The 20,564-nt window shown below is 42.5% G+C and overlaps 1 protein-coding gene across 12 annotated transcripts in view; it reads right to left on the bottom strand.

The window, feature by feature from the left end:
* Positions 1-20,564, bottom strand: part of LOC134357228 (xanthine dehydrogenase-like) — a 123,871-nt gene that overhangs the window by 50,269 nt on the left and 53,038 nt on the right. For all 12 annotated transcript variants that reach the window (XM_063068549.1, XM_063068539.1, XM_063068546.1 and 9 more), the window contains 5 exons: positions 15,253-15,356; positions 11,203-11,364; positions 8,845-8,988; positions 7,446-7,569; positions 3,071-3,300 (listed from right to left, as the gene is read on the bottom strand). In XM_063068549.1, the coding sequence (XP_062924619.1) occupies positions 3,071-3,300; positions 7,446-7,569; positions 8,845-8,988; positions 11,203-11,364; positions 15,253-15,356 (764 nt within the window). The remainder of the gene's footprint in view (positions 1-3,070; positions 3,301-7,445; positions 7,570-8,844; positions 8,989-11,202; positions 11,365-15,252; positions 15,357-20,564) is intronic.

Below are 20,564 nucleotides of genomic sequence, written 5' to 3'. Positions count from 1 at the left end.
CAGAGCTTTCCTTCTCCTAGATTACGTCAGCTTTCGAGTCCCATCTGCCAAAATTGACTGGGTTTAAGGCACCAATAACCCGTCTTTGCCTCTTCTGCTGTCAGTAGAAATGGTTCTGCTGGACTTAGTAGCTAAGCCACATGTGAAGGCCAGGGTTGGACTCGGTTGTCAGAGGCTATTTGCAACATCACTGAGAACATTTTATAAGTAGCTGAAGCTTATCATGGCTATGACAACCTTAAGGTTTTAGTATGAATAAAATATTTTTTAAAAAACAGGAAATGCTGGAAACACTGTACATGCCAGGCAGCAAGTGTGAAAGAGCACACGTTAACAATTCAGGTCGGAGAACTGAAAAAGAGATCAAGTTTTAAATTGCAGACAGAGTGGACGGGAGGAGTGGATTGGCAACTGAGATTATCAGAGATAGGGTATGACAGAACCAGCATGGTGACAAGTTGTTGATGAAGCTGTAGGGTACAGAGGTTAATGAGGGATGTTAAAGGAAGAATTAAATTACAATAGCAGCATTCTATCAACAAGACCACATTTCTTTGTTTGCATCTCCATATAAATCTCTTGTTTTAACCTATCAAATTGACCAACAATTTATCATTGTGGCAATCCTATCAGAAGTAGTCATTTGGCTTTATCCATTCCTCTCTTCCGAAGCTTAGAACTTGTTTGTTTACTCTCATTCCCACATTCAATGAAGGATCTTTGAGCTGAACGTCAACTCTTCTTCATACACACTGCCAGACCCCTGTGTGATTCCAACATTTTCTGCTGTCATTTCAGATTTCCAGCATCTGTATTTCTTTTATTTCCATAGGACAAATAAACCTCTTTGCACATTTCAAAAGAAGAATAATACTTCCGTGGTTACTTACGTGGGTGTCGCCACCTACAGCTCTAATCTGCTAATTACATTTGCCGACACCACTACAGTGATTGGCCTTTTCTCAAACGAGGTGGCCTACATGGAAGAAGTCATCTCTGACACAGTGGTGTCAAGAAAACAACCTCTCCCTCAATGTCGCAAAAACAAAGGCGCTGGTTGTGGATTACAGGAGAAATGGAGACGGGCTAACACCTATTGACATCAATGGATCTGGGGTTGAGAGGGTAAACAGCTTTAAATTCCTTGGCATCCATATCACCATATCCATATCCATATCACATGGTCTGTATACACAAGCTGTGTGGTGAAAAAGGCACAAAAGCACCTCTTTCACCTTAGACGGTTGAGGAAGTTTGGTATGGGCCCCCAAATCCTATGAACATTCTAAAGGGGCACAATTGAGAGCATCCTGACTGGCTGCACCACTGCCTGGTATGGAAATTGTGCCTACCTTAATCGCAGGGCTCTGCAGAGAGTGGTACGGACAGCCCAGCACATCTGTAGTTGTGAACTTCCCATGATTCAGGACTTTTACAAAGACAGGTGTGTAAAAAGGGCCCACAGGATCATTGGGGACCCAAGTCATCCCAACCACAATCTATTCCAGCTCCTACCATCCGGGAAACGGTACCACAGCATAAAAGCCAGGACCAACAGGCTCTGGGACAGCTTCTTCCACTAGTCCATCAGACTGATTAACTCACGCTGATTTGAATGTATTCTATGTTACATTGACTATTGTATTTATGGTAAATGTTTATAAATTACTATGATTGCACATTGCAAATTTAGACTGAGACGTAAGATTTTTACTCCTCATGTACATGAAGGATGTAAGAAATAAAGTCAATTCAGTTCATTTGGGAAAGCAAAATAATGGCATATAAACACAGATCAGAATCTTAAGCAATATTCTTTAAAAATATCAAATTATTATATATTAGAATGAGATAAATTGATAGTTTATTATGCCACATATATCTAAACTATTGAGGGATACAGATAGGGTGAATGCATGCAGGCTTTTCCCCTTAGGTTTGGTGTAGAACTAGAAGTCATAAGTTTAGTGTGAAATATATCAGGGGAAACTTCTTAACTCAGGGGTGGTGAGAGTGTGGAATGAGCAGCAAGCTGAAGTGATGGATGCAGGTTCGAATGTAAACATTTAACAAAAGTTTAGATAATTATATGGATGGGATGGGTTAAGATGGATATGGTTGGGGCATAAGTTGATAAAACTAAGCAGAAGATAAGGTCAGCAGAGGACAAGGGACTAGGCAAATGATTAGGTCGGCACGGACTCGATGGGACTAGGCTGAAGATTAGATTGGTACGGACTCGATGGGACGAGGCTGAAGATTAGATTGGTACGGACTCGATGGGACTAGGCTGAAGATTAGATTGGTACGGACTCGATGGGACTAGGCTGAAGATTAGATTGGTACGGACTCGATGGGACAAGGCAGAAGATTAGATTGGTACGGACTCGATGGGACGAGGCTGAAGATTAGATTGGTACGGACTCGATGGGACGAGGCAGAAGATTAGATTGGTACGGACTCGATGGGACTAGGCTGAAGATTAGATTGGTACGGACTCGATGAGACGAGGCAGAAGATTAGATTGGTACGGACTCGATGGGACGAGGCAGAGGGTCAGGTTGGCATGGACTCGATGGGACTAGGCTGAAGATTAGATTGGTACGGACTCGATGGGACGAGGCAGAGGGTCAGGTTGGCATGGACTCGATGGGACGAGGCAGAGGGTCAGGTTGGCATGGACTCGACTAATTGACACCCAGGAACCTGAAGCTGCTTACCTTTTCCACTGCTGACCCCTTGTTGAGAATGGTTATGTGGTCAGATAGACCATTTTACAAGCAAACGAAATGCCTGGTTTCAACAACCAGAAAAGGAAAGTGTGTATTTGAGCGCAGCAAGCCCCTGTTCTGCCATCAGTCACCTTCCCAATACATTCCTGATCAGCTCAGTGGGGGAATGTATGATGGGAGCTCAAAGTCAAGGCTTGTATGAAGCATGGCTTGGAATACAAGGATCCTTTTGCCAAAACTTTAACTCTAAATTTACAAACAAAATTGTTCACTGCACCCTTCCTAGCATAATTATGCAATGAATTACAGGACTATTCATTAATTTCATGGAAACTTACCTGTGTTTCCAAGTGAAAATGATATTGTTCACCCATCCTGATTTCACCTTTAACCGTGCAAGGAGACTGTGAAATAGCACCGGCAGGATCTCCAGTTAGTAATCCTGGTCCGGGTGATGGGTGGAAGGATTTCTTCTCGATAGCTTCATCAAGAGTCACTATTGGTGGTTTCTGATCTTGATAGGTAACGTTCACAGCTTCCACCATCTGCTCAGCATGTTTCTGTGAATCTTAGTACAGAAAAAAGATACACAGGAGGCTTGTGCTTAAGTATTACTAGATTACCTTTTTTACCAGTTATTAAAAAACCTAAGTCACTAAACACTAGCTTGAGATTCATTTCCTTTCAGGCATTTACATCTTCTGCCTGTTGTTAAAAAACTTAAAGCATATACAGTACCTAATTCAACACACAGTTAAACACAAGCGATTCTGCAAATGCTGGTGTAGCATTTCTGTTGCTTGCAAGGATACATACCAGGAGGGGGATTAGTGGAGAAGGATGAAAGGACAAGGAAATCATGAAGGGAGTCACCCCTGCGGAAAGCAAGAGTGGTTGGGGGATGCAACAACATGTCTGGTCATAGGATCTTGTTGAAGATGACAGACGCTGCTGCGAGTGATGTGTTGGATGCGGAGGCTCATGTACATCTACCTATTCCCCTCCTACCTCACCTCCATTCAGGGCCCCAAATAATCATCCAGGTGACACAACTGTTCGCCTGTGAATTTGTTGAGATTATCAACTGTATCTGGTGTTCTCGATGCGGCCTCCTCTACATTAAAGAATCCTAACATAAACTGGGGGAACTGTTTTGTCAAGCACCTCTGCTCCATCCAGCAAAAGTAGAATTTCCCAATGGCCAACCATTTTAATTCCACTCACCATTCCTGTTCTGACATGTCAGTCCATGGCCTCCTCTTCTGCCATGATGAGGCCACCCACAAGGTGGAGGAGCAACACCTCATGTTCTGTCTAGGGAATCTCCAACCTGATACCATGAACATCAATTTCTCATTCTAGTAATTCTTACCCCTCCCCCTTCCCTCGTCTTCAATTCCCCACTCTGGCCTCCTAACTTTTCTCATCACTTGCCTATCACCTTCCCCGGTGATCCTCCTCCTACCCTTTTTCCTATGGTCCACTCTCCTCTCTTATCAGATTCCTTCTTCTCCAGTCCTTTGATTTGTCTACATATTGCCTCCCAATTTATAACTTCATTCCCCCTTCCCCACCCACCTGGCTTCACTTTTCACCTAGTTTATCCTACAACAATTGTTCATCCCAGTTTGGCAAAAGAATAAATCAAGGAAGGTAGTGCACCCGTGGCTGACAAGGGAAATTAGGGATAGTATCAATTCCAAAGAAGAAGCATACAAATTAGCCAGAAAAAGTGGCTCACCTGAGGACTGGGAGAAATTCAGAGTTCAGCAGAGGAGGACAAAGGGCTTAATTAGGAAGGGGAAAAAAGATTATGAGAGCAGACTGGCAGGGAACTTAAAAACTGACTGTAAAAGCTTTTATAGATATGTAAGAAGAAAAAGATTGGTTAAGACAAATGTAGGTCCCCTACAGACAGAAACAGGTGAATTGATTATGGGGAGCAAGGACATGGCAGACCAATTGAATAATTACTTTGGTTCTGTCTTCACTAAGGAGGACATAAATAATCTTCCGGAAATAGTACGGGACAGAGGGTCCAGTGAGATGGAGGAACTGAGGGAAATACATTTTAGTAGGGAAGTGGTGTTAGGTAAATTGAAGGGATTAAAGGCGGATAAATCCCCAGCGCCAGATGGTCTGCATCCCAGAGTGCTTAAGGAAGTAGCCCAAGAAATAGTGAATGCATTAGTGATAATTTTTCAAAACTCTTTAGATTCTGGACTAGTTTCTGAGGATTGGAGGGTGGCTAATGTAACCCCACTTTTTAAAAAAGGAGGGAGAGAGAAACCAGGGAATTATAGACCGGTTAGCCCAACATCGGTGGTGGGGAAACTGCTAGAGTCAGTTATCAAAGATGTGATAACAGCACATTTGGAAAGCAGTGAAATCATCGGACAAAGTCAGCATGGATTTGTGAAAGGAAAATCATGTCTGACGAATCTCATAGAATTTTTTGAGGATGTAACTAGTAGAGTGGATAGGGGAGAACCAGTGGATATGGTATATTTGGATTTTCAAAAGGCTTTTGACAAGGTCCCACACAGGAGATTAGTGTGCAAACTTAAAGCACACGGTATTGGGGGTAAGGTATTGATGTGGATAGAGAATTGGTTGGCAGACAGGAAGCAAAGAGTAGGAATAAACGAGACCTTTTCAGAATGGCAGGCAGTGACTAGTGGGGTACCGCAAGGCTCAGTGCTAGGACCCCAGTTGTTTACAATATATATTAATGACTTGGATGAGGGAATTAAATGCAGCATCTCCAAGTTTGCGGATGACACGAAGCTGGGCAGCAGTGTTAGCTGTGAGGAGGATGCTAAGAGGATGCAGGGTGACTTGGATAGGTTAGGTGAGTGGGCAAATTCATGGCAGATGCAATTTAATGTGGATAAATGTGAAGTTATCCACTTTGTGGCAAAAACAGGAAAACAGATTATTATCTGAATGGTGGCCGATTAGGAAAAGGGGAGGTGCAACGAGACCTGGGTGTCATTATACACCAGTCATTGAAAGTGGGCATGCAGGTACAGCAGGTGGTGAAAAAGGCAAATGGTATGCTGGCATTTATAGCAAGAGGATTCAAGTACAGGAGCAGGGAGGTACTACTGCAGTTGTACAAGGCCTTGGTGAGACCACACCTGGAGTATTGTGTGCAGTTTTGGTCCCCTAATCTGAGGAAAGACATCCTTGCCATAGAGGGAGTACAAAGAAGGTTCACCAGATTGATTCCTGGGATGGCAGGACTTTCATATGATGAAAGACTGGATGAGCTAGGCTTATACTCATTGGAATTTAGAAGATTGAGGGGGGATCTGATTGAAACATATAAAATCCTAAAGAGATTGGACAGGCTAGATGCAGGAAGATTGTTCCCGATGTTGGGGAAGTCCAGAACAAGGGGTCACAGTTTGAGGATAAAGGGGAAGCCTTTCAGGACTGAGATTAGGAAAAACTTCTTCACACAGAGAGTGGTGAATCTGTGGAATTCTCTACCACAGGAAACAGTTGAGGCCAGTTCATTGGCTATATTTAAGAGGGAGTTAGATATGGCCCTTGTGGCTAAAGGGATCAAGGGTATGGAGGGAAGGCTGGTGCAGGGTTCTGAGTTGGATGATCAGCCATGATCATACTGAATGGCAGTGCAGACTTGAAGGGCCGAATGGGCTACTCCTGCACCTATTTCCTATGTTTCTATGTTTCCCATCCCCCCACCTTCTTATTCTCATTCATTTCCACAGATGCTGCCTGACCTGCTGAGTTCCTCCAGCTTTTTGTGTGCTGTTCTATGCAGTTAGTTCAATTAGTGTAAATTATACAGTAGTTTTCTCATTGTTGAAAGGTACATATCCTTCAATTACAATTGCCTGTTAACAGTGTACATTTACAGTCTACTCTGCTCTCCACACATTTACCACTGTGCTGCTCTAACTCCATCTACAAGTTTGCAGATTATTGAATCAGAAACATAAACACAAGATCTGCAGATGCTGGAAATTCAGAGCAACAAACACAACATGCTGGGAGAACTCAACAGGTCAGTAAGCACCTATGGCAAGAAATTCCACAGACCTGGTGAAGGGTCTCAACCTAAAACATTGACTATCTATTTCTTTCCATAGATGCTGCCTGTTGTGCAGAGTTCTTCCAGGAGGGTAGGGGGAGGAACTGTTTTTGCATCCTTGAGCATGGCTCGTCATTCTCATGTATCTCCATTCCAACGTGATAATGAGAAGAGGGCAGGTCCTGGATGGCAAGGGCCCTTAATAATGGATGCCATCTTCTTGAGGAAGCACTTTTTGAAGAGGTCCTTGATGAGGAAGGTTGTGCCTTTAAGATTTTAGTGAGAGTCAAAAGCAACATGGATTTACCTAGGTTGGCTTGTGCTAAGCTGTGTTCACAACTCTGTAGTTTCATGCAATCACGGGTAGAGCAGTTGCCATACCAAACTATGATGTATTCAGATAGGATGCTTTCTATGGCATTGAGAGAAATAAGTGAGGGTCAAAAGGACATACCAAATTTCTTTAGTTTCCTGAGCAAGTAGAGGTGCTGGTGAGCTTTCTTGGCTGTGACATTAACGTGGCTGGACCATGACAGGTTATTGCTGATGTTGACTCCTAGCAACTTGAAGCTCTCAACCCTCTCGACCCCAGTTAAAGGGGCATACATGTATTTTATTTACAATACTCAAACTATTATTTGTCGTTTTACCTGCAATACACAGTGCAATTGGCTGTCCAGCATAAAGAATTGGCCCACTACTGAAAATCTCCTCAACTGCAAAGGGTGGCAGCATAAATGTGTTGCTTCCAGGGATATTCTCTGCTTTTAGCACCTAAAATGTGAACAATGGCACTAATTAAATAGTAGTCACTGCCTTGGACAATTTTTTTTGCACATGAGATTAATGCCAGTGGAAATGCATTTTTCTTCCAACTGATGTCAAAATCATGTGTTAATAAGACTGACTTCACTTTGAATAACTGGAAAACAATGTCCACACAATGCCAAGATTACAGAGACAACTATTCTTGTGCCTTGTTAGCATCTAGTTTAACTTAATACCACATGCTATCACCTGCAATTATTTTTTATTGATAAATGGGAACTTGGTGCTTAAAATGTATAATACAATGAATTATTCTACATTTAAAATTGTTAATTCTTATATTAAAACTCCTTGATTAGATGTATAACTTTGCATGTTTACTTTTATTAAACATACAAAACATTAAACTTTACTAAAAGTTGCTTTTACAGCAAAAGCACATTTTAAAAAAAATTACTTGAACATTTTATTTGGGGACCCAGCACGGTAACGTGCTCTTCTGGCCAAACAAGCCCGTGCTGCCCAATTACACCCATGAGTTAACCTACCTGCCCACACATCTTTAGGATGTGGGAGGAAACCAGAGCACCCGGAGGAAACCTACATGATCACAGGTAAAAGGTACAGCTCCTCACAGAGAGTGGCAGAATTGATCATTGGTACTGGAATAGTGTTATGCTAACCCCTGCACTACTGTGCGTATAGCATGCTTCATATGTCGAAGGATGGCAAGATACTTTGCAAAGCTGTCTTAATTTGCAAAGATTAGCTTTATTTGTCACAACTGCATCAAAACATACAGTGAAAAGTGCAGTTTATATCAAATCAAATCAGCGACGATTGGGTTGAGGCAGCCTGCAAGTATGGCCACACTTCTGACGCCAACGTAGCATGTCCACAACTCACTAACCCTAACTCCATACACCTTTGGAATGTGGGAGGAAACCTGAGCACCTGGAGGAAACCTATGCGATCACAGGGAGATCATACAAACTCCTTACTTCAGCAACGGGAATTGAACCTGACTGGTGATTACCTGGTGCTTAGTACAATGGGATAACTGCTACGGTATTGTGCCATCTGGGTGGCGAGCCCACCCACCCTGCATGTAATATTTCTTACAGTGTCCACAAGTTCTGAAATAAAGGGACACATCCTAAAGATTCATAACAGCATTTCTTGATCAATCTCAACTTTAAAACATTGAAATTTCTTTTCTTTAAAACAAGACATTGTTTATTTAAGACTTAGGGAAACTAACAATGCACTTCATATACTCACTGCAACAGCACCAGGCACAGTCATAGCTGCTACACCATCAATGTTGCTGAGGGTTGCATTGCCCTCTGTGCTTAGCACAAATGCAGCAAACAGCTCGTTAGGTACAGGCGGCAAGTCATTGATGAACTGAGCTTCACCTGATGTCTGAAAGGCAAAGGAAGTATTAAAACTAGAGCTTGTCTACAATTCTGAGCACTAATCCAATGTTTTAATACCATAAGACACAGGGGAAGAATTAGGCCATTCAGTCCATCCAGTCTGCTCTGCCATTCTATCATGGCAGACTTATTATCCCTCTCAAGCCCAAGAACCCCATCAACATCCGCTTTAAATATACCCAATAACTCGGCCTTCACAGCCATCAGAGGGAATGAATTCCACAGATTCCACCAGAATCAGCATTAGGTTTACTATCTCAGGCACATGCCATGAAATTTGTTGCTTTCTGGCAGTAGTATATTGCTACATAATAATAAAAAAATCTAGAAATAAATGATAGCAATAAGAAGAGGACATGTCCTGGATGATGGGCGGCCTTAATGATGGATGCTGCCCTTTGGAGGCATTGCCTTTTGAAGATGTCCTCAATGCTGGGGAGACTAGTGCTCATGATGAAGCTGGCTGAGTTTGCAACTTTCTGCAGCTTTTTCCAGGTCTCCACACCAGGCGGTAATGCAACCATTTAGAATGCCATCCACAGTACAGTTGTGGAAACCACCCTGTGGTTAAAGAAACTCCTTTTCATCTCTGTTCTAAATGGATGCCCCTCTATTCTTAGATTGTACCCTCTGGCCCTAGACTCCTCCATTATAAGAAACAGCCTCTCCACATCCATTCTATCTAGGCCTTTCAATATTTGATAGGTTTCAATGAGATACCCCCTTTTCTTCTAAACTCAAGTGAGTACAGACCCAGAACCATCAAACAGTGTTCATACATTAACCCTTTCATTCCCGCAATCACTCTTCTGAATCTCTTCTGGATCTTTAATGCCAGCACATCTTTTCTTAGATAAGGAGCCCAAAACTGCTCCCAATACTTCAACTGCAGTCTGACCAGTGCCTTATAAAGTCTCATGATTACATCCTTGTTTTATATTCTAGTCCTCTTGAAATGAATGCGAACATTGCATTTGCTTTCCTTACCACCAACTCGAACTGTGTTAACTTTTAGGGAATCCTACCAAGCCCCTTTTGCACCTCCGATTTCTGAATTTTCACCTTTTTCAGAAAATAGTTTTGCCCAATTATATGAAATTCCTGAGGTACCCGGAGTCAGCCATCCTGCTAAAGGCAAGGCAAAGTGAAATCTGTTAACCTCCCACTGAAGCAGCAAGGGGCTCAGCCTGATTTAAGGCAGCAACTATTCCCAATAGTTTACCTATGAGGGGCTGACCAAGACATCACTACTCACTCCTCAAATTACTGAAATCGGCAAAAAGCCTCAAGTCCCATAGACTGCTATCAAATGTTTAACAAAGAAATTAGTGATAGACTCTATATTCAGTTAGCTGGCCAATGTTGGTATTTTACTGTATATTCATGTGTTATTTGTCTCCTGATAAGCCTGTATACAATTTCTGGTCTGAGATCCCAAGCATCTAATTTTGCTAATGTAATAAAAATGGAAAGAAAAAAAATCAGAATCAGGTTCAGGTTTATTATCATTGACTTGTATGCCATGAAATTTTCTGTTTCAGAACATAGGACATGACAGCACAGACAGGCCCTTCAGCCCAGGTTGTGCCAGCATTTTAATCATCTCTAAGATCACTATAAGAAGGAATCTGATAGGAGAGGAGAGTAGACCATTGAAAAAAGGGAAGGTGGGCGGGGGGAATCAGGGAGAGGCGATAAACAGGAGAGACAAGTTAAATTTTTGACTTTTCTCCCATAGTCCTTTCTCCTTTCCTATCAGATTCCTTCTCCAGCCCTTTACCTTTATCACCTATCATCTCCCATCTTCTTACTTCAATCCCCACCCCCAACCCGTCACCCACCTGGCTTCACGTGTCACCTCCTAGCTCGTACTCCTTTCCCTCCCTCCACCTTCTTATTCTGGCATCAAAGTTCAAAGTAAGTTTATTATCAAAGTACATATATGTCACCATATACCACCTTGAGATTCATTTTGTTTTTGGCATTCTCGGTAAATACAGATAATGAAAATATACACATAAACAAAGACTGACAAATAACCAATGTGCAAAGAAGACAAACTATGCACAAAAGTAAATAAATAATAGTGGAGAACATGAGTTGTAGAGCCCATGAAAATGAGTTCATAGACTGGGGTAAAGTAGAACACGTGTGAATTTGTAGTGAGTGATATCAGGCACAAGACATATCAAGATCCTACCTGCAGACGAGAACTTAATTTTGGCATGGGCTGTGTCAAAGGATATTCCTTTGGTTTGCTGCTGAAAGTTTGTTTTCCTGTGGAAACAGGGCGTTCCAGAGAATACCGTGCACTCCGGTTACGTGGTGAGATGATATCGTCACTCAAGAGAGACAAGTAAAACTGTTCAAATAAAGTTCACAGCAAGTTCATTGATCAAATAAAGTACACAATCAGAGAATAACTGTTTCAAAGCATAAAGTTTATATCTGGTCTTCCAAAGACCTACATTGGCAATCTAGTACAGGGGTTTCCAACCTTTTATTATACCATGGACCTCTACTAATAATCAAGGAGTCTGTGGATCCCAGACTGGGAACAACATTCCCTCCAATTTGTAGTAACCAGTCTGCATAAAAATCTTGTTCTGTGCAATTTTTTGTCCAGCGACACAACATGTGCACACTGTATATATGTGTGTGTGTGTGTGTGTGTGTGTGTGTGTGTGTGTATAGATAGATAGAGAGAGTAACAGCTAGCAAAACACTGTCTATAAGAACTTTGGTCCCCTCTGGGTTTGATCATTTCTGTTCTTGTTTATCTGCACTCTCGCAGAACATATGTAGCAGGCTTGTAGTTGGTAATGAAGGATTTTCTCACTGGAGCTTTTGCAAACCATCCATATGTGATTTGCTTGCTAAATGACACTTTAAAAAGCCAAGTTTTCAAATTTCATTCCACTTGTTCCCGCTTGCAGATTCTCCAGCAACTTTTGCATTGTGATAATAAACGCAGCTTTTGTGAACAAGCCGATTCTGGAACCACAAAACAAGGTCCCCTTGGATCCCATGCCTGCTTACATTCTCAATAAGCCTCGCATGGGGTACCTTATCAAATGCCTTGCTGAAATCCATATACACTACATCTACCGCTCTACCTTCATCAATGTGTTTAGTCACATCCTCAAAAAATTCAATCAGGCTCGTAAGGAACGGCCTGCCTTTGACAAAGCCATGCTGACTATTCCTAATCACATTATGCCTCTCCAAATGTTCATAAACCCTGCCTCTCAGGATCTTTCCCATCAGCTTACCAACCACTGACGTAAGACTCAGTGGTCTATAGTTTCCTGGGCTATCTTTACTCCCTTTCTTGAATAAGGGATCAACATCTGCAACCCTCCAATCCTCTGGAACCTCTCCCGACCCCACTGATGATGCAAAGATCATTGCCAGAGGCTCAGCAATCTCCCCCCTCACTTCCCACAGTAGCCTGGGGTATATCTGATCCGGTCCCGGTGACTTATCCAACTTGATGCTTTCCAAAAGCTCCAGCACATCCTCTTTCTTAATGTCTATATGCTCAAGCCTGCTGTAAGTCATCCTTACACTTGCCAAGGTCCTTTTCTGTAGTGAATACTGAAGCAAAGTATTCATTAAGTACCTCCGCTACCTTCTCCAGTTCCATACACACTATTCCACTGCCACACTTGATTGGTCCTATTCTGTCATGTCTTATCCTCTTGCTCTTCACAGACTTGTAGAATGCCTTGGGGTTTTCCTTAATTCTGCTCGCCAAGGCCTTCTCATGGCCCCTTCTGGCTCTCCTAATTTCATTCTTAAGCTCCTTCCTGCTAGCCTTATAATTTTCTAGATCTTGATCATTACCTAGTTTTTTGAACCTTTTGTAAGCCTTTCTTTTCTTCTTAACTAGATTTTCAACTGCCTTTGTATAGCATGGTTCCTGTACCCTACCATCCTTCCCCTGTCCCATTGGGATGTACCTATGCAGAATGCCACAGAAATATCCCCTGAACATTTACCACATTTCTGCCGTACATTTCCCTGAGAACATCTGCTCCCAATTTATGCTTAGAAGTTGCTGCCTGATAGCTTCATATATCCCCTTACTCCAATTAAACGCTTTGCTAACTTGTCTGTTCCTATCCCTCTCCAGTGCTATTGTAAAGGAGATAGAATTGTGATCACTATCTCCAAAATGCTCTCCCACTGAGAGACCTAACACCTGACCAAGTTTATTTCCCAATACCAAATCAAATACAGCCTCTCCTCTTTTACGCTTATCTACATAATGTGTCAGGAAACCTTCCTGAACACACCTAACAAACTCCACCCCATCTAAACCCCTTGCTCTAGGGAGATGCCAATCAATATTGGGGAAATTAAAATCCCCCATCACGACAACCCTGTTATTACTGCACCGTTCCAGTATCTGTCCCACTATCTGTCCCTTGATATCCCTGTTACTATTGGGTGGACTATAAAAAACACCCAGTAGAGTTATTAACCCTTCCTGTTTTTAACTTCCACCCACAGAGACTCAGTAGTCAATCCCTCCATGACTTCCTCCTTTTCTGCAGCTGTTACACTATCTCTGATCAGCAGTGGCACGTCCGCACCTCTTTTGCCTCCCTCCCTGTCCTTTCTGAAACATCTAAAGCCTGGCACTCTAAGTAGCCATTCCTGCCCCTGAGCCATCCAAGTCTCAGTAATGGCCACAACATCATAGCTCCAAGTACTGATCCATGCTCTAAGCTCATCCACTTTTTTTCATGATACTCCTTGCATTAAAATAGACACATCTCAAACCATCAGTCTGAGCACATCCCTCCTCTATCACCTGGAATCCTCCCTCTCACGCTGCCTACAAGCTTTCTCTATTTGTGAGCCAACCACCCCTTCCTCCATCTCTTCAGGTCAGTTCCCACCCCCAGCAATTCTAGTTTACAAATATTTCTATCAGCTGCACATTCCTGATCTCATGAGCTTTCAGTGCAGCAGTTTCTACTGTTTCACTTCTTTTGCACTTCATGTACTTTGCTTCTTTGGAATATGACATAGTGAATCAATAATTTCTTCAGTAAAAGCAGTATAAATAAGCCAGTTCTAAAATCTGCAGACAATTCATCATAAACGCCATCTGAATCAGAAACCAGAAAAGGAAATGTGACTCTGTACGATTGTGAAATATATTTAACATGCCAATGAGGTTCTGGGTGACAACCCTTTGCGCACAGTCCAGATTCCTTTGTACACTAGTAGCAAGAGATATGTGCCTACAAACACCTCAGAGGGAACATTGGTTGGGAACCCCTGATCTAGAAATGAACACATGGGAACACATCGGGAACTGGGTGGAACAGTGGCTTATCACAGTGCTCTTTCACCTCAGAGGTAAATGCAGCTGTGAGATGATGGTTGGACATTTACTGTCATTGTAACACCATTCCCCCTACTCTGCAACTGGATTCAAAAGTTATTTTCTTCAATTAAGCAGGCACTTTAGGAGTTTTTATCAAAAAATATTGAGCACAGAAATGCACTTTACTCCTCAGATCCGCTGTGACGCCTCAGCTCCCAATTTGCTCATCTCAAACTAATTCACCAGTCAGACATTGAATTTTTACATTTTGTTTTCATTCAATGCTATTCTGTTTGACGCATTTATAAGAATCAAGGATCAACTTTATTCACTATGTATTAGGAATTTGTTGTGGTGTGTTGACATGACATGGAAGAAAAAACATTCAAAAATTCTAAAGAATAAAGAATTAAATAAAAATAAAGTTGGACGATAAAATATGGATATAGAATAAAATGTGAATAAATAAATATGACGTTATTTACAATGTATAACAGCCTTCTAAGAGAAGTGGTTTGAAGTGTTTGCAGTGCAGTAATGAAGGGTAATAGAGAACGGTGGGGAGCTAACTAGAATGGTTGATCAGATTGTCTCCCTGGGGGAAGAAACATTTAAGGTGGCATGAAGTTGTTGTTTAAATAGATATATTATTTTTTCAGAAGGGAGCTTATTGAAAAGGCAGTTTTCAGAAAGACTAGTTTTTTTCTGCTCACTTCTTTGTCCTGCACACATTGAAGTCCTGTATTGATGGTAGACTGCAACCAATGATCTTTACATCTGATCTGACAGCTTGCTCTCGTTTTTGTATATTGTGAGAGGATACACAGTAGTTTATTAGTTCTTCTCATTGACTTAGAAGCCAATGTTGAATTGGATGAGCAATGTAGAGTGTCTATGCGAGTAACTGACCTTATAGAAAAGCCCTTGTGCCAGCGATTTTCTGTATGTAGCACTAGCCAACAGTGGATCAGAAACATCAGGAATTATTTCCTTGTCCAGAACAGCCAAGGCACCTGCAATAATCCTTTCAATCAATGACCCGACTACTAACAAGCATATTAAAACAATTACATTCACTTTTTCCTCCATTTATGTACAATTAGTTACATTTTGTCTTCTATGAACAAAGGTTAGCAATAAAACTAACCATTGCGATAGGATTGAAGGTAGAGAGGGGAAGGGATGCACAGGGCATAGGTGAGCAGGGTCCTCAACAACTGTGACAGGGTTTGCACAAGGCATGATCAGGTAGCATAAGTGACAAAGAAATGTCACTTCTGGATGAGCTCAATACTTGCTTCAAGAGGAGAACTATGACACTCACACGGAAGCCCCACATCTCCAATTGAACCCTGTTACTTTAGTCTCTGCAGCCAACATCCTGGCATCTTTCAAAAGGATGAATCCATGAAAGGCGTTTGGCCAAATCTGTGCAGACAAACGGGCTGGAGTATTGACGGACATGTTTGCACTCGCTTGTATGATTCTTTATAAGAAGTTGCTCAGACTGCATTTGGAGTATTGTGAGCAATTTTGGGCCCCTTATCTCCTGGCATTGCAGAGGGTCATGAGAATGATCCTAGGAATGAAGGGGTTAACATATGAGGAACGTTTGATGGCTCTGGACCTGTGCTCACTGGAGTTTAGAAGAATGAGGGCAAATCTCATTGAAACCTAGATAAGGTGGACATGAAGGGGATGCTTCCTATAGTGGGGGAGTCTAGGACCGGAGGGCACATCTTCAGAATAGAAGGACATCTCTTTAGGACAGAGATGATGAGGAATTTCTTTAACTGGAGTAGTGAATCTGTGGAATTCATTGCCACAGATGGCTGTGGAGATTGTTCAGTGCAGTGAAGAGCAGAGTAAACATTGTGGAGCAGTGAGCAGAGCTGGCCTGACCCTTGCCTCTGGTCCCGACATTCTGCCTTTTCAATCCATCTGGACTGTTATTTAAATCACTTAAACATCGAACATCGGAGTGTTCCTCGCTCTCAGACCAGGGCCTCATCGCGTTGATACACTCTGGGCCTGGATCCTGCTGCCATGTTTTAGCCCGTACCCGACCTTTCCAAATCTTAGATCAATCAAACCTTGCTTTTGGTTTAGGTGAATGGGCCTCGAATCTGCATCTCCTCTGCTCCAACTTTGCTCTGCTCAGCTTACCCCAACTTTGTCTCAAATGTGCCTCAACCTCTCCTCAAATATGCCTTGACCTTGCCCCGTTGCCTCGACTTTGCACTGACTTCGCCTCGCACCTGCATGCCTTCGACCCTCAACTCTGCTTCACCTTCGCTCTCCTCTGCATCGTTTGCAGTGACCAATTTCCATTTTTTTTTACAGAAAATGTATTTAGTTGCACCATTAGTTGTTTTGTTAACTGCCAGTAAGTTGTTGCTTGCCTTCAGCAGCACCATCTTAAAATGGAAACTCATGGAAATGGATTTTTGTCTCAGTGAAGAATGTGGATTTTTCTCTGGGTGTGAAGAGTGGGCTCACGTGCACCATGCTGAATTTCTAATGCCAGAAATGACACTGCTTATAATCTATACAAGTGTCCGGCAATTAAAGATGTTTTACGCCCCATTAACACTTCCATTTTCTATAAAGGTAATCTTTCCAAACGAGGCTCACAATTTAACAACCTAAGGAAATTCTAGGAATTTCGGTGGTGTAATAATTTGCACATTGTGGAGTGGTGTTGAAACCAAATACATCTAATTTTCAAAAACTTTCTCTCACAAAAGTCTGAGGTAAATTACCAAACTGCATTACTCTGTCTTCTTTGACCAGACCAATGAGAGGTATCTTAAACTCCATTTTTCTATCTATCTATCTATATACTACTAAAACTCTCATGCTCTGTTCGTCTGTTTGTGACCTCCAATCAGCCCAAACGCTGCATTACAGCCGCACTTTTTTCAACTAAATCGACTTAAAATGCGCTAACTTACAGAATGCATGCAAAGTTCAGGGTTATATATTCGTATAAAATTGCTCACTCGTCAATCAACAGGCCCCGCTTTCCACAACCCGAGCCGATTCCAGCTTTAATGGAAACCGCGACACAACACCACGATGTATGCGCATGGCCAGCCTCAGCAGCACCTCACGATGCTCACAGACCTGATTCCACCCTTCATGGAAACCACAACGCGACACCATGACACATGCGCATGGCCAGCCTCAGCAGCGCCTGACGATGCTCACAGCAGCGACACCAACCGCAGCAAAAGGGCGGGGCTATCACGTCCATTTAGGAGAGCACCAAACACATCATCAAGAAAAATCAGCATTCTGGAGGCTTTGATGTTACTGCTTCGTAACTTCTATCAAGCATTAGGGTAAAAAAAAAATGGACAGCCTAATTATGTCGCGTGGAAAGAGAAGGGGGACATCATGGTCAAGAGATGACGCCAAACATCGTCGGGAAGCGGCAAGGAGAGGGAGAGAACAACAGTCGGATGAGGCCAGGGCCACACAACTCCAGGATCAAAGAGTCAGGACAAAAAGCTGAGAGAAGAAGAGACAGAGGAGGAGAGGCATGCACGTCTCCAAAATGACAGCAATAGGCACAGGAGGAGGAGAGAACAAGAATCGGATCGGGCCAGGGCCACACGACTCCAGGATCAAAGAGAAAGAACAAATGGTAGAAGAGATGACGAGACAAAGGATGAAAGGGCTGCACGTCTCCAGAATGACAAAAACAGGCAGAGAAGGAGGAGAGAGGAAGGGACAGAGGAGAAAAGGAAAGATCAACTCGAGAATATGCGGCAAAGAGTACCCTCTTGAATAATGAGCAAAGAGAAGTATACGAATATGTGTGCAACTGCTTGGAAAGGAATCTCTCTTCAATGATTTTCATTGATGCACCAGGAGGAACGGGCAAGACATTTATCATCAGCTTGATCCTCGCTAAAGTTAGGGGAGATGGAGGTGTTGCTATTGCTGTAGCATCATCAGGTATTGCAGCAACATTGATGCCTGGTGGTAGGATAGTGCATTCAAGATTCAAAATACCCCTCAAAGTCAATGAAGATGCCCTTTGTAACATCGATAAAATCACCAATACTGCAAATTTACTCCAAAATGTGAGGCTTATTGTCTGGGATGAGTGCCCCATGATTAGGAGGGAGAGCTTCAAAGCCGTGGACCGGACTCTTCGTGATGTATGCGGCAAGAATGAGGCCTTCGGGGGTATTTTAACCATTTGCTCTGGCGATTTCCGTCAGCTTCCAGCAGTTGTGAAATGCAGAAAAGACGCTGATGTGGAGAATTCATGCATAAAAAAACCTACTTATTGAGAAGCTTCATCAAGTTTCAATTGAAGAGAAACATGCGATTGAGTGAGAGAGAAGGATGATATTCTGAGTTCTTATTGGATGTTGGAGAAGACAAGATTGAGAAAAATGAAAATGATGAAACCGAATTACCTGAAGATATGATTCTGCCAGCAAAAACTAGGGAAGAATGCATTGATTTCACTGATCCGACATTCGACAATCCTGCAGAACTGTTCTCGAGGAATTCTATCCTGGTTTCTCTCAATGAAATGATGCAAAAAATAAACTTCACATGCATTAGACGCTTCCCTGGTATCATAAAAGAATTCTGTTCCTTCAATGCCATAAGTGAAGGAGCTAACACCACTCATTTTCCAACAGAATTCCTTGTTTTGGTCAAACTCTCTGGATTGCCACCACATAAACTGGAATTGAAGAAGGGATCTCCCATTATTTCAATGAGGAACTTGGATCCACCAAGGCTTTGCAATGGAATGCGAGTGATGGTGGAAGAGCTGCACGACAATCTCATTGTAGCAAAGATAAACATTGGTGTGTTCAAAAATGACATTGTCATGATCCCAAGAACTACTCTCAATTTATCAGAAGGGGAGGATGTCCCTCTTCAGCGGAGCCAGTTCCCGATACAGTCAAGCTTTGCTATGACTATACACAAGGCGCAAGGCCAAACCATGGAGAATGTGTTGGTTTATTTGCAGAAACCGGTATTCCAGCATGGTCAGCTGTACGTGGCCTTAAGCCAAGGAAAAAGAAATTAAAACGTTAGAGTATTCTTGAAGGGTGGCAGATCAACCAGAAATGTTGTCATCAAAAGTGTCCTTTGTTAAACGAGGAGGAGCTATATTTGTCTTGCTACGCGTCTTTCTTCTTTAATAAACTGAGTTTTTCTTCTTTAATTTCCAAAGCATATAACACCAGACTGCACTACCTTTCTCTGAAAGGGTGCCCCAACAGGTCACCCAGTTGCCTAGTGCAATATAAAACTCAGAAATTATACCTGTTAGAATTCATAAAAACAATGATACAGGAGACAGTAGTGTAGCAATTAGTGCAACTCTTTACAGTACCAGTGATTACTACTCTGGGTTCAGTTTCCGCCACTGTCTGCAAGATTGTATCTTCTCCCCACGATCACATAGATTAAACTTTATACTTTATTGTCGCCAAACAATTGATACTACAATCATCACAGCGATATTTGATTCTGCGCTTCCCGCTCCCTGGAGTAGAAATCAATAGTAAATTTTCTCCAGGTGCTCCAGTTCCCTCCCATTTCTGAAATGCCCAGTTCGCTGCCATTGCTACTGTGCGATCGAGAATCTCCGGAGGGAAGGCCCCAAAATCCCCGGCTTTGCCTGCTGCTGGCGACCGAGGCTGGGGCTGAAGCGTTCGGCAGAGATGGTACTCGGTGTCGGAGGGCTGATCGGAGCTCGAAGTTTTCGGACGACTCAGAGTCAGACTGTGGTCAGGCATGGCAGAGAAAGTTTTCTTCCTTCTCCTATCTGTGTGAGATGTGGGACTTTCGAGAGACTTTGAACTTTTTTACTGTGCCCATGGCCTGATCTACATCAAGTTATGGTATTGTTGCACTGTTGTAACTATACGTTATAATTATGTGGTTTTTGTTAGTTTTTCAGTCTTGGTCTGTCCTGTGTTTCTGTGATATCACACCGGAGGAATATTGTATCATTTCTTAATACATGCATTACTAAATGACAATGAAAGAGGACTGCGTGTCCTCATAATCTAATCTAATCTAATCTATTCTCAATATATACTGGCTAGTAAGAGGGGACATATTGTGGACTTGCTATGTTGGTGCTGAAAGTATGGTGAGACATGCAGGTGCCCCCAGCACATACCTGGGCTATGTTGGTCGTTGACATAAACAACACCTTTTGCTCTGTGTTTCAACCT

The sequence above is a fragment of the Mobula hypostoma genome, chromosome 16, assembly GCF_963921235.1.
Source record: "Mobula hypostoma chromosome 16, sMobHyp1.1, whole genome shotgun sequence".
NCBI classification, from domain to species: domain Eukaryota; kingdom Metazoa; phylum Chordata; class Chondrichthyes; order Myliobatiformes; family Myliobatidae; genus Mobula; species Mobula hypostoma.
Note: the sequence above shows the minus strand (reverse complement) of the source record. Positions and strands in the feature narration are given on the sequence as shown.